At 59.9% G+C, this 14231-nt stretch overlaps 1 protein-coding gene across 1 annotated transcript in view; it reads right to left on the minus strand.

Annotated features, from left to right (window-relative positions):
• Positions 1–2321: 2321 nt before the first annotated feature.
• The window catches only part of LOC119107358 (recombining binding protein suppressor of hairless), a 29409-nt gene continuing 17499 nt past the window's right edge, over positions 2322–14231 (minus strand). Inside the window, exons 4-12 of the mRNA XM_037230784.1 lie at positions 8511–8555; positions 7244–7478; positions 5700–5985; positions 5344–5518; positions 4926–5063; positions 3826–4079; positions 3346–3501; positions 2859–3044; positions 2322–2528 (exon numbers count right to left, since the gene is read on the minus strand). Of these exons, the coding sequence (XP_037086679.1) occupies positions 2322–2528; positions 2859–3044; positions 3346–3501; positions 3826–4079; positions 4926–5063; positions 5344–5518; positions 5700–5985; positions 7244–7478; positions 8511–8555 (1682 nt within the window). The remainder of the gene's footprint in view (positions 2529–2858; positions 3045–3345; positions 3502–3825; positions 4080–4925; positions 5064–5343; positions 5519–5699; positions 5986–7243; positions 7479–8510; positions 8556–14231) is intronic.

The following is a 14231-nucleotide window of genomic DNA, read 5'->3' on the forward strand; positions in this document are numbered from 1 at the left end:
AGGTGTGCGTGACCGGCCGCACACATAGATGCACCTTTGCCATTACCGTTGCCCGACCTCTCCTCCCTCAATGTGTTATATTTTGTACCGGAGGCGTTAAAATTTGAGTCCGACCTCGACCAGTGTCTTCCACATTTCTTTTGTAACTCCCGAATTTCACGGCTCCGGTGTTAATCGGGTGTGGTGGGCCATGTTTTGTTCAAACTGCGATGATACAGGAAGGTCACTCCCGATCAGACGGCCCGAATGTGGTTGCCCAACCTTAAAATTGAAACGCACCACTAACACGATTGACCTATTCAAAACCGAGCCGCGCTGGTGCCAGTGGCTGTCAAGATAATGACTTCCAGAAATCGGGCCGACCGAGGCGGACCAGACCGCTTAAGTTCTAACTTGGACCGCTGCTCCAAAGGATATTCGCGCACTTTGACTCACCGGCATGTAATCATATTTCTGCGCGAGACACTACGGAATGACGGGCACATTTAAATTTGTATTCTGCCCAACATGCCCGCGCAGCATCTATTCAAAAATTGATTATGATCCTCGCTTAAAGACTGCTTTTGTGCACGCAGTTAACTTCCGTGACTTGGCAATTAGTCGCCATGCAGACCACATGCTAGTTACATGATTGCACTGCATGTGGATCAATGAGGCGGACGGCGCGCGTTTTATGGACTTTCTGACTAGCCAGATCAGACGGCACTCGTTTTATGAGTTTTCTGACCATTCAGATTAGACGGCGCTTGTTTTATGAGCTTTGACCAGCCAGATTTGCCACCCATCCGGACGCAAAACCCGACCAGGATATTCGCTGTAACTAGACGACGGCTTTAGTGGACCCCATCTGAGGTAGTGCGCATGATGCAGTTAGGGAAAACACGGCCTGGCGGTCCCAGCTGAAAAACGCGTCCTAAAACTGAGGGCCTAAACCGCGGTTTGGTCGTATTCGCCCGCGACACGGGACGTGTCAGAGGTTCACGCTTTATTTTTTTATTAAATTTTATCCAAACGTTTTGAATGGGTGGAGTTCTGGGATCGGCTCACGCTAAGTGCTAGCTGTGTGGGGCTTGACCCCTGGCATCCGACCGCGCAATACCAGACTAACGGCAGAACTTGGTGCCGAAAGTTTAACGGGCTGCCATGCTCGGCGCGGCCTGTCCCGCCCTCAGGTGTCAACTGCCGGCGTGGTCGCTGCCACCCGACGCAGGTCATACATGTGAAGGCTAAAAAGTGAGCACCTAAAGCGACTCGAACCCACCCCACCACGCGTGGGTGGATCGGAATGCATGCGCTGTGACTTACTGGGCCATCGGGACAGACGCGGTCGTGATCGTCCTCTCCCTTCACGAGTACCCTGGCGCCAACTGTTGTTACCATTGCTAGCTTGTCAGCTATTGCCACACGCGCCACGCCTCCCACAAATTCCGGCCAGCCACCTTCGCCAGTGCCGAACATTTTCTTAACAATGGCACGTCCACGCGGTTCGCGTCCGGGCCGATCATGCCCTGAGGGGACGCAGCCGGCCGCCGAGCACGGCTTTACAACTGCGCAGACACATCACGGGGATTGAGTGGTGCGCTCACACCACCTCTCCACGTTTGGGAAGCCTGCACGACTCGTCGCGGAGCTTAGGCACGCTCACTTCTCGCACACTGCGTCCATCCGAAGCGCGTGCAACAACATACCTGCAAAAACAATCGCATCATATTTATTGCTTAGAAAACTGCGGCGATGTACAGAACGAGATGAAATAAATATCCGTGCAGACTCTGAGAGGAAAGGCGCGGCGGCGGGCGGCAGGCGCCGAGCCGCCGGCAGCGGGCGCCACGGGAGGCCGCCAGCGCCGCCACAGCTACCGTATCCTTTGGTTGTTAGCTGTTCCCCTCTCACGCGCGCCGCCTGTACACCGCTGCCGGGCCGAGATCGCAGCGACACCTCTAGAATAGTACGCATAACAAGGTTTGTACATCCAAAACACACGCTCGGTCGGCTGCCCGGCCAGGAATGAAACGTCGAGGCCGGCGGCCCCCAACCAAACGTAGCACCCGCACGCGCACGGCAGCAAATAATCTACTCTCGAGCTAACTCACGCCGGTGAAGCACGATAAACTATTCAATATCACATGTAAACACGTGCGCTTTGGCCAGTTCTGTATACGGCACGTGTTGACCGGTGGGCGGCGGCGCGCCTCACTGGCACGTGGGGCCGGGCCGGGGCCGCTGGTCGGCCGCTGCGTCCCCCGGGCCGGCCGGTGTCCGCGCACCGCTCACTCCCGGCCGTCGCCGGCGCGCGGCGGCGGCCCGCAGTCCGCGACGGTTCACATGCTGGGCGGCGTATCGTACGGCATGATGTTGTCCATGGCGGCCATGCGCGGCGCCGCGGCCGCCGGCGGCGGCGGCAGGCCCGGCCGCATCACCTCGTGCACGCCGGACATGTGCGGCCGCGGCCCCGGCTCCGGCGTGTACGTGAACGTCAGGCCCGTGGCGTAGATGACGCCGTCGTTCCGCACCAGGCAGACGGGCACCTGTCGAGGAGCGGTGTGTCAGACGGCGGGCGCGCGACCTCACGGGCGGCGCGGGCAGCAGGGCGCACCAGGCGTTAGAGCGGTGACAGGCGCTGGAAGGATCGGCACAAGACGGCGGGAGGTAAGGAACACTGGTCACGTGAGGAAACAATTGTCGTTAAACGAGCAGAGCGACATGAACGGCTTGCAAGTGGGAAACTTCCACAAGTAAATCACAGGAATTGAGACCGCCGCTACCCGCAAGTGAACGAATTTTTCTGAATGTGCACGCGCCCTCTCTCCCCTGCGACGCCGACGCCATGTCCCTGTGCGCCGCCGCGCGACACTCACGTTGGTGGGCTGGCGTACCCACTGCCAGTTGCCCCTGAAGGCCGAGATGTCTGGCACCACGCACAGCATGGACTCGCCGCAGCGGAACATGGTCTCGGCCTCCACCTCTCCGAACCACACCTTCAGCTTGGGACCAAAGTTCTCGCCGGCCAGCTCCAGCATGGCCACGTCGCCGCCGCCGTTCAGCTGCCAGAAGACGACCGGGTTAGGCGCGGCGTCGGCGCGGTGGAGCCTGCGCACGGCGGCGGCAGGTTCGCCAGGGAACGTATCTGGAGCTGTCCACGCAATATGACTGCAGCTATTGCTGCGATTCCATAGCCGGCACTCAACCATGAACAGACATGTTGCAGCCCTTTAGAGTGCGGGCGATACAGGTACTTCAAACATGGCTGAGCACCCCTGCCTGAGCGCCTGTAGACTACACCTGCGCGCGGACCCGGCCGCGGCGACAGACCCCAGGCCCCAGCCCGGCTCGGGCGCCACTCACGTGCAGACTGTGCACGATGGGCACGGGCGTGACCGGCGTCCGCACCGGACCCATGCCCTCGTAGAACGTGTACTCGGCCCGGTCCGTGGAGATGATGGTCCAACACGCGCCGTCGTTGATCATCTCCTTGTTCATCTCCTTCGGGCACGGCGTCGCCTGCGGACGGACGCACGGACGCTGTCAGAGATGGCTGGTTTTCGCACGTGAGTCCCGCCGTGGCCTAAACGCTTGAAGAAATCCTTTCCGTCGTCCGCTGAAGTCCGGTGCACCGACTGCACTCTCTCCAGCTGGTCCTTTCACGTCCCATGCCCAACGTACATTCACTCCCGGCAAAACGGCCCGACCGCAACAAGCAATATCTCGCCGTGGAGGGTTCGGCGCCAGGGCAAGACACTACCCGGTATTTTCACACACGAGGCGGCGCTGTACCGATGCGCGCGCGCGGCCCGGCTGTCTCGATGAGGCGCACGGCACACGCACCTGGAACTGGATGATGCGCTCCTGGCTGAGGCACAGGTACATGCGCTCCGTGTCCTTCATGTAGAAGGCCACCTTGTGCAGCTGCGAGATGGGGTCATCGGCGTCCAGCAGCGCCATCTGCTTGTCCACCTTGCGGATGACGAGGCGCGGCAGGGCCATGCCCGTCACTGAGCAGACCAGCTTGACGGTGGCGCCGTAGTGGATATAGCCGTCACGTACGGTGAACTCTTCCGACTCCGACTCACTCTCGTCCACTGAGGGGGAGGAACACAGTCATCAGCCGTGCGACAGACCCACCGGACCAGCACCGAACCTGTTCGCCGCAGCGGGACGAGTTCCCATAGAAGCGCCGCTCTCCCGTCTCCACGACTGACGCATGTTAAACGGAGCACGGACACACGTGCACTACAGAATCAACCTCATCCCAATCCTCTCTACGTGTCACCCAGTTTATCTCCAAAAGTCCCCAACCCACAGCGCAGGCTGGGCGGCCGCCCGGCGCGCGGCGCCTCCCCCCCCCCCCCCCTTCCCCCAAGTGTGCTCGGGCCCCGGCAGCGGAGCGGCGGCATCTCGGCGGAGCTCGGCCGCGACACCGGTCGATACGGGCAAGGCCGGCCACAGCCTCAGGCGCCGCAGCGGCGCACGCGGCACCGGGCCGCACCGGACCGGACCGGACCGGACCGGACCGGGCCGGGCCGGGTCAGGCCGGCGCAGCCAGCACGGCTGCAGCTGGAGAGACGAGCCGCCGCGCGCTATTCCCGGACCCTGCACGGGGTGAGTGAGGCCCTCGGGGTAGCCACCCGGGGTGGACCGCCTGCCGCCGCAACCTTTGTTGGAAAGACCACCAGCGAATTCCATGCGAGGCTTTTAAAATTTGAGCTTGGAATACGCCAGTCTCCTTGCGAACTGCGGTAGGGTATGAGGAGGCAGAGCTGCTGTTTCCAAGGCTTCCATCAAAGACCCCATATGGACGGTCACGCGTAGACTCGGTGTTGACAAGCGCCTTTGGACAGCCGCAGGAACACCACAGCAACGCAGTACGTCGCGGCCGGAGGCAGCTGTCACCACCGCGCGGCGCGGCTCGAACACGGCCCACTCACGCAGGTGGATGGTGAAGGCGCCCCACTGCGTCGACGACGCGTGGAAATTGCCGTTCTCCACGTGCAGGTAGCGCGTGCTGACGGTCTGCGAGCGCAGCCGGTTGAAGAGCGCCACCTTGGTGCCGCTGGCGATGCACACTGGAGACAGACGGGGGGACGGTCAGACGCGCTCGCTCGCCAGACGGCGGACGGGGCCCCGGCACACCTTCCACCAGCCGGCCGCGCCGCGCCCCACAGCGCCCCACTCGGGCCGGCCGGGGTGATAAAACGCAGCAAAGCCCGGTGTCTGAAGAAGAACGCGCTATGTAACGGTGCTGAAGCAACAAGGGCGAATCTTACCGACACCTCTCCGCTGTCTTTTGACAATGTCAGATTCGGGATAATAAGGCAGACTGGTGAAGGTCGAAAAACAACTCACGATCAGCGTTCTTCAGTGACTGCTTCTTCTTGCTGGGCTTGGATATGACTTTGATTCGTTTGCTGTGAAACACGCCGATGTCCGTGCCGTTGCCGTAAAACATCTTGGTGGAGAGCATGAAGTGCTTCCGCTTGTCCGAGTCCGAGATGAACAGCGTTTTTGCGGCGCAGTAGTGCTGGGGGCACACCGTCGTCGCGTCACGCCCGGCGGCCGCCACCTCAGCAGTCCCAACAGGCTCGCTCCGAAACCGTGCCTGACCACGCACAGGCGGCAAACGTCTCAGCCATTGAGCGAACGCGGCAGTGCGGACGACAAACTCCGAAGCAGACGTCCCCCGCCACGCCGCCAGCTCTCACCTTGCCGTTGAGGTCGAGCTGCTGCATGTCTTGGTCTGAGTTGCCGATGCCGATGAAGGCGCAGAGCTGGGCGCCCTGCTCCGAGTCGCCCTCCTTCAGCATCTGCTCCCTCTTCCGTCGCCAGCCGTCGCCGTACAGGTAGATGCAGGGCGGCGGGCAGAAGAAGCGCTTCTCGTTGCCGTACGACTTCTGCGCCACCTTGGCGTGCAGGATGACGATCACCTGGTCGCCGTGCTCCTCGAGGTAACGCTTCATCGCGTCACGCGTCAGACGCTGGTCCTTCATCCTGTCGGGGCGGCGGGCCGCGGTCAGCTCGCCGCTCACCACGCTGGTGGGGGACACGGGCGCTCCCGGTCAAACGCTCACGCCAGCGCCGTATCGAATTGCCGCTGGCGGCTTCAGCTGCGGGTGGGCTTCCTGGGGCAGATTCATTCAACAGGCTTGTACACGCCGAGGGAAGTTGACGTAAGAGGTCGGGTACAAAATCGCGTTAAGCACGCCTCCGAGCCAACAGCACGCTCCTCAGAGTGCTCGTCCGCAGTCTCGCTTATGCGGACACACCGACGAGCTAAGTCGGCCGGAACAGAGCTCGGAGAACACTGCCAGTAGCCGGCACGTGCCAGACAAACTTTTATTCGGCGGTGACCGCGGTGCCCACCATGGCCGGCGTTCAGATCGGTGGGGCGGATCGCGGCGACCCGCGAGCTATTTAAAACCGGTCCGGACGGCCGGCCACCGACAAAATGGCGGCCGGCACTGAGCGCTGTCGCCACACGTCTAGTGATAACTCGACGGTTGTAAGAACGTCGATCATCTTCCACGCGGGCGCCGGCTATTGATGCCAGCACTGATACGCCCCACAAGGACAAACGCCCGGACAAGAACGAGACGAACCGACAAAACAGTGGCGCGGCGGGGAGAGCGAGTCAGCTCCAGATCGTAACGACGCCGGCCTCATGGGACGACGGTGCCACACCGCCGCGGCACGAGAGCGACCACGGCGGCCGTCGCCTGGGCGGTCAGGCAAATTCCAGACTTCCAGGAACCAAAAGCAAGCCATCGTTGTATTGTTCGTGGGTGTTATTTCGGGTGATGTTAAGTAATTCTGGGGGCTTTCGAGGTCATAAACTCCTGCGGCTTGGTCTCATTGCCTTATTTTTGCACGCAGTCATTAAGTGACCATAAATTTCACGGAGATGGGAACTCTAAATCAAAGGCGCCAACTGCCCTCCCTCCTCCCTCCCCCCCCCCCCCCCCTATTACCGCACTTGTGCGCCAACCATTCGCTCATCATGATGACATCAGGCTAATCAAATTGACCATGCATAATTTACAATATCAGTCATACACCATGCGCAAAGTAATCAATGAACAAGGACAGGTCAACCAAGGCATAAAATAGTAAATAAAGCATCACTAGCCCGTACGTGAAACAGCTACAAAGCGTCGATTACTTGCGATACTCGCCGCGCGCACCCCCCTGGCGCTCCTGCCTGCCAATGCGCCCAGCGCCAGGTGAGGGCGGCGCGGTGCTGGCCACTCACGCCATGGGGTAGGGCACGGGCGGACTGGGCGTGGGCAGCGGACTGGGCGGCGCTTGCATGCTCGGCAGCGTGCTGATCGAGAGAGGGCTGGAGGCGGGCAGGCCCATCAAGTGTCCGGCGGCCGGCAGATGCGCGTGCGGATGCGCGTGGTGCGCGCCGGCCGCGTGCAGGCCCAGCTCGGCGCCCAACTTGTCCGGCGGCGTCAGCGAGCCGGCGATCAGCGGCCCGTTCAGATCTGCAACACGGGGACGGCGCGGCCGTCACCTCACCGTCACGACACCGTCACCTCCGTCACGTCACCGTCACCTCCACACCAGCGGCGGCCACGTCACGGCGACGGCGCTGGCCAGACCGACGGCCACGTGCGGCTGTGGTGCTGACGCTCGATGCTCTCTATGTGACTGGGTGACGGGACTCTTTATGTGTGGTGTGCCCTGTACAGCGTGTTGCGACAGTAACACAGGACACAGCGAGAGCAGGCGCACATTGCAGCTTGAAGAACGTCAGTTTGTGGCACGTTTACTGGGTGAGATTTCCAGTACGCTACCACGACATACTCAATTATTTGGACAATGCGCTCTCACCCGTCACAACCCAAGTGCACGAGCAAAAAAGCGAAGCGTGTTTGCGAACAATCACCAAACAGCAGTGTCAACCAGGCCTGACGACCACACAAATACCGCTGAAGCTTACTGCCCCATAAAACCAGCCGCGGCTAACTGCACATACAAGCTAAGACCATCCTTTGTCCGACGATCTCGCCGAACGCATGCGAGCCAGCACAGACGACCAGCACTCTCAGGTATTGTGTCGGCTCCCCGAGCCGATTTTGAGTCAACGCATGCACACTACGGCAGCTCCGACCATTTGGGCAAGACCTCTCTGCCTCGCCACCACCAACCAAGCGACGACAGCACACAACCACCTGGCAAGCGACTGACGTCCCATCACCATCCAGCAAGCGACTGACGCCCCACCACCATCCAGCAAGCGACCGACGTCCCACCACCATCCAGCAAGCGACTGACGTCCCATCACCATCCAGCAAGCGACCGACGCCCCACCACCATCCAGCAAGCGACCGACGTCCCAGCACCATCCAGCAAGCGACCAACGTCCCACCATCATCCAGCAATCGACCGACGTCCCACCATCATCCAGCAAGCGACCGACGTCCCACTACCATCCAACAAGCGACCGACGCCCCACCATCATCCAGCAAGCGACCGACGACTCCGCCCAGTGCGGATATGTCAAAAACGCTCACATCGGTTGTATGCGCCGCCGTATTTGACATCGTGAGTCCCCCAATCTGTGGAAGAGAGGGCATAGTGGGGTGGCTGCGCCGCAGGCCCGGGTCATCGCGTGGGGGGGGGGGGAGCAGAGGGGGCTCGCGGGGCGGCCGGCAGCCGGTGGCTGCCTGACTTTCCGTCGGCGGATGCCATGGCCGGCCAACTCGCCGCCGCGTTCTCACGCAACTTGGCGGCGGCCGGCGGCGGCGTCGCCAGATGGCCGACTCTCAGCGCGCCGCCGGCCGATCTATAGCGGCGCGCCGAGGTCGGCCAATCTGGCGCGGCGGCGGTGCGTGCCGCGCGCCCGAGATGGCCGCGCCGGCCGACCGGTCACCGGTGCAGCGGCGCGCGAGAGGCACGGCAGGCCACAGCGGCACACGCCAGAGCTACACTGGCGGACAAGGCGGGGTCGGCGTCTAGCCGAGGGCGACAGCATACAAGAGCGAGATGGCGGCGAATAATACAAGCAAATGCGTGGCGGTAGTCAAATACGGACAGAGTATGTTCCTTCTGACGGCCAGTTGTCTGGACGAAAGTCGCCTTTACATACAGCCTAGCCACAAATAAAAGTGGTAAATGCAAACAAGTGAACACTTCCATTCGGCAGAGACGTAACCACATGCCAGCTGCATCGTGGTAACGCCGCCCCGCAGTCGCCCGGCTTGCCATACACACTCGCATCGGGTGAGAGCAAATGATATCCCCCAAAACCCACCACACCAACTATGACACTTTGGTAGCTAAATAAAAGCCAGCGGTTTTCGGAAGTCATGAAAATGCGGCTCCCTTCCGCCTTGGTTTACAGTACAACACTGCATCACATAACCACGTGCCCACTGATGTCATGGCGGCTCTATCTATCGTACCCACTGATGTGACGGCGGCTCTATCTATCGGATCCATTGATGTCATGGCGGCTATATGTATCACACCAATGGATGTGACGGCGGCTAAATCTACCGTACCCACTGATGCGATGGCGGCTTTATACATCGCACCCACTTATGTAATGGCGGCCATTCTCTATATATGTGATGGCTGATTCTATCTATTCTCCTTGACATTTTATCACAAAAATACCAACCAAACCAATTAATGAGCGTGTGTAGCCAACGAAACCACTTAGACGTCCAGCTACCAGGCTAAGCGGTTACGCAAAAAGGCAGTGCTTCCTGCAGGCGGGCACGTGCTCAGACTATATCAGTTCTATACAGACACAAAGCAAAGGCATCTCGATGTGCCTTGTTTGCAACAGAACATGCACGTGTGCCAGGCCACCTCCAAAAATGTCGCTCACACCCTGGAGCTGTGTACTGCGCTGGGGTGAGCATGTTGCAGATGCGCTGAGTTGAGGGCATATGCGCAGCATTTGAGCGCCGCCCCGAACGTCCTTCCTGAGAACCCATTGGAGGTACGCGTGGGTTGTTATTCAAGCCACCGCAGGTCACATTCCTGAGAACCCATTGGAGGTACGCGTGGGGTTGTCATTCAAGCCACCGCAGGTCACGGCTCTCACGGTGTGCGCAGTAATTGAAACGAATGGTGGCACGGTGTTCTTCGTGCTAATCTTGTAGCAAATGACTATTACAGTTTGAAAACCAAAGGTCATGGGTTCACACCCCATGCATAGTAATTTTCGACAATTGCGACACGCAGCGCTCTGATCTAATTTGATCTATATGAGGAGTGAAAGGCCTCGTTTGTTGTTGTGTGTTAAGGCACACAACGCACAATGGCAAAGTTTTGGCATGAGTTACTGAGACGAAAGCGCAACACGAAACTCATATTTTCTCGTTAAATATAGGCAAACTGCGCAAAACTTTCATCACCGCCCATAAGACACAAGACTAACATTGGTAATGAATGATGCATCTTAACCGTAGAGCTCAGATCCGAAGTGTCTGCTCACCCGTATGGCTAAACGAATGTGTGCTCACGCGCCAGCATTTGTCGACCGAGGGCATGATCGTGTTTTGAGGATAAATTGATCTATAGCCTATAGGGTGTCCCCAAATTGATGTGCAGTTGCATCGTCCTCATTAACGTGGAAACTAATTGAGGCCGATTCACGATTTGTTGCCCATGTAATCGTCACGCAGCCGTATACGCTGCCGCATGCGCTCCGGCAGGCCGCACGTCAGGCTGTCGAGAGTCTCTGCCTTGACTCTCCGCCACGCCGCTTGCACGTTTTGGAGCAGGGTCTCTTGTAAAGTGACCGGCGACATCTTGCTGAGCTCTACCTTGACGATCGCCCAAAAATTATCGATCGGCGACATGTCGGGGCTGTTGCCTGGCCACGTACCCTTCTCCCAGAAGTCCGGAAAGTTGGCGCGGCACCAGTTCGGGGTCTTCTTGGCATGAGCTGGAGCTCAGTCCTGCTGGAAAATTGCCCGCGACATGTCTGGCAGGAGTTTGATCTTGGTTGGTGGGCCATTCTCCTTCCTCCCCTGCATCGTTGAGGCTGCAGTCTTCTGCAGCACCTCTCTGACGCAGTAGTCGGCGGTGACGGTCTGTCCGCGCGAGAGCGCGAGACTTGGCGTAGCTCAGAGAGGCCTCTGTAGCTCATCTTTCCCCAGACAAGAATCTCTAGCGGCTGCTTCACTGCCTCGGCGATCGGCACTTCCAACCTGTTGTTGGCCCAGACCCGGCCATTTTCGCGGTTAGGTGCTTGGAAGAGCTTGAAGGGCGACCCATCGCTAAGCAGGACACAACTCCAGTCCTGAACGGACCAGTTCTTGTGGGTCTTGGTGAATTCCAGCCGCCTGCGCTTCTGGTCCACAGTAAGCCTTGGCTGCAGCCTGGGCTTGAGCGGCTTCAGTTGCAGGCTGATCTTCAGATGCCGGTGGACGGCCGGCTTCGAGGCTGGGTGCTTCTCCGCCGTCAGTTTTCTCGCCAGATTCTCGTCGAGTGACGCCTTTCGAGGGCTGACTTTCCAATGACGATCTCCGCCACTCGGCTTAAGGCCGACTTCCGCCCAGGAGCTGTGCGGTTTTGGAGCGTCTCTCCTGAGCGGTCGCCGGACAGCCAGCGCCTGATCGTCGCTACGTTGACGCCGAAGTCCCTAGTGACCTGAGCGTGGATCGTGCCGCCCTGGACCATCCCAACCGCGCGGCAGCGGATCGATGGCTCGCGCTCTTTCACCAATACTGATATGCGGACTCGACGTGCCGGCTAGTTTGAAAGGCATGACCTCTCTCGCCCGCTACCGGCCAAGGTCAGGCTGGCCGCTTGGGTCATGTGACCGCCTGACACGACGGGATGCCCTGGGGCCCAGCGCGATACAATTGATCTTACTCGGCGTTCGGGAGAGGGAAATAATAGACGGTACCAACCGCGCATCAATTTCGGAACACCCTGTATTAAATGAGTGGAACACCACCCCGAGTGTATGGCAGACAAAACTTGTTGCTGGTACCTTTTCGACTTACACGATCATGGGAAGTTAGTTTGCCGTTCAATACAACACTATAAGGTGGCCGCGCCATATGAGGCGTCCGGTCCGTTACCGGCGGACCTTTAAAGGCAATGTTTCACATTCGAAGATATTAAAGTAAGCATCAGATATCATGAAACAAGCTCACTTATAACAATTAATGCACTTTCTAAGTGGAAAGACTGCTTTAAACTGCACAGCACAATTATCTGTCCAGTAAATGTGTTCCTTAGTGCGTCATGGTTTGATTACGTCATCGTACCTCGCACAACATTGAGTGAGAGCCAATTGACGGCCATTATATCGGGAAATCGCGCTCATGAACGCCAGACATGAATGCCTCGACAATTATATTTGTATTGGCCAAGATCACCGCATGGATTATGGAATGACAGGATTTTAATGCCGTCATTATGACGTCCTGAATGCCAAGGTGACTTTGAGGCACTCTCCCCAGTATACCTTTCTCCATGTTCACGGACGTATAGTTCAGAAACTAGAGAGGCTTAGGTTTAAAGAAGGGCAGGGTTTTGAACAGCACCGAAAGGTCTTCAAGATGGCTTTTTCAGTTCAAAATCCCATACGAATGTGTAACACTCCTTTTCATGAGAAGCGCCGGACTACACAGGCCGTCCATCTGGAAATCGGGCACAGATGCGGTGGGCAAGTCCTCCATCATCCTCTGGCACGGAGGAAATAAACGTTTGCGTTGTTCCCTAAGGTGCGCATTGCTGAAGGCACGCACACTGAAATGTTGTCCCCTCTACTGCTGTCGTGGTGCTAGTGCTTTACCAGCGTGCAGTTCGCCCACATAACGGCCACGGATGGATATGCCCAGTCCAAAACCTTTGCTTACCTTGCTCTTTGACACGAAGAATAAACCTTGACAATTTCAAGATCGTGACATTCCGAAAACCCCAGCCAAGCATGATTTTTCTCCCGTCGCAGCCTAAAATCCCTCCCAAAGTGCAATGAAATGACAGCAAGCCGGCAGTAACTCGGGATATGCCATTACCGCATCCCATCAAAGACGCGTGACTAGTCCTCGGGCGCCGATGGGTGTATGACTGGCTGTCGCGGCCGGCACCCATACCGAAGCCACAAGGAGCGGCGGGGCGTGCAGAGGTGACCGGCGCGCGCCACCCGAGATTGGACGGTGAGTCGCGTGGTCGTCGTATGAGGGGTACCGCCGGCGGCCGGACCGGCCCACCTGACACCACGTCACGGCTGTGAGGACAGCAGGTACACACGGGGGCTGGCGGCCGGACTAGGCCAAGCACCAAAACACCGCTGCATCTCTGAGGCTGATGTTGATCATCTGTTTGATCTCCGCGGATCGGGGAGAACCACAGAGACCGCACGTGCACCATCGCTCGGACAGTCGCGGCACAAGGCCCGGAGTCCCAGCCACCTCTGCAGAGGACAGCCGTGCCGTCTGCGGCGCCCCGACCGGTCTCCATCTCCTGAGCGCCCGGACACCGGCCCGGCCCGGGAGGCGCGCTCCTCGGCCCCGCCGGAAGGGGCCCAGATCGGACCATCTCCGGGCCGCTTCCCACGGCCGGGCCCGGCACAATGTGCGCCGCGCATCCGGCACCGGCCGCTGACGCACCAGATCGGCCGCAGATCGGCCGCCGCCGCCGCGACACACGGCGCGACGGCGGCTGAACAGGCACGGACGGATTCTCCGGCTCCGGTCCGGACGCTGACCTGGTCGCCAGTTCACGGGCACGGCGAGCGCTGACGGCCGCCGGCGCCACGAGCGCGCCGGTCAGGACCTAGGCTTCGGCGGCGGGCCGCGGCTGGACCGGGCAGACTCACCCGACTGGCTGGCAGCCGCGCCGTACGGCCCCGGCACCGGGTAGAAGGGCGACTCCCAGTAGGCGGCGCCCGGCTCGTAGTCGCCGCCACGCTCCATGGCGCCCGGTCAGCGGGCCGGGCCGCCGGCAGCCTCTGGCGCCATCACCACACGGCCGCTGGCGCCGCAGCCGGACAGGGTCAGGTTGGGTCAGGTCGGGTCGGGCGCCGCCTGCTCGCGCCGATCGGTCGGCTCGACTGGCCGGCGGCGGCGCAGCCGTCGGCCGCGCCGCCGCCGCCGCAGCGCTCCCCTCCTCCGTCCGGCCCCAGCGCCATCTATTTGCCATGCCATTAATTACGGCCGGCACCTGCGCCGTTCCCACGGCATCCTCGTCGGGGCCGACGCGGGCCCCGCTGCCGACGCGCACCGAGCACGCCACCGATGACCGCCCCGTAAGTGGTTCGGCAA

This window comes from Pollicipes pollicipes, unplaced genomic scaffold (genome assembly GCF_011947565.3).
Source record: "Pollicipes pollicipes isolate AB1234 unplaced genomic scaffold, Ppol_2.1 Scaffold_6686;HRSCAF=7923_pilon_pilon_pilon, whole genome shotgun sequence".
In the NCBI taxonomy this organism is placed as follows: Eukaryota; Metazoa; Arthropoda; class Thecostraca; order Pollicipedomorpha; family Pollicipedidae; genus Pollicipes; species Pollicipes pollicipes.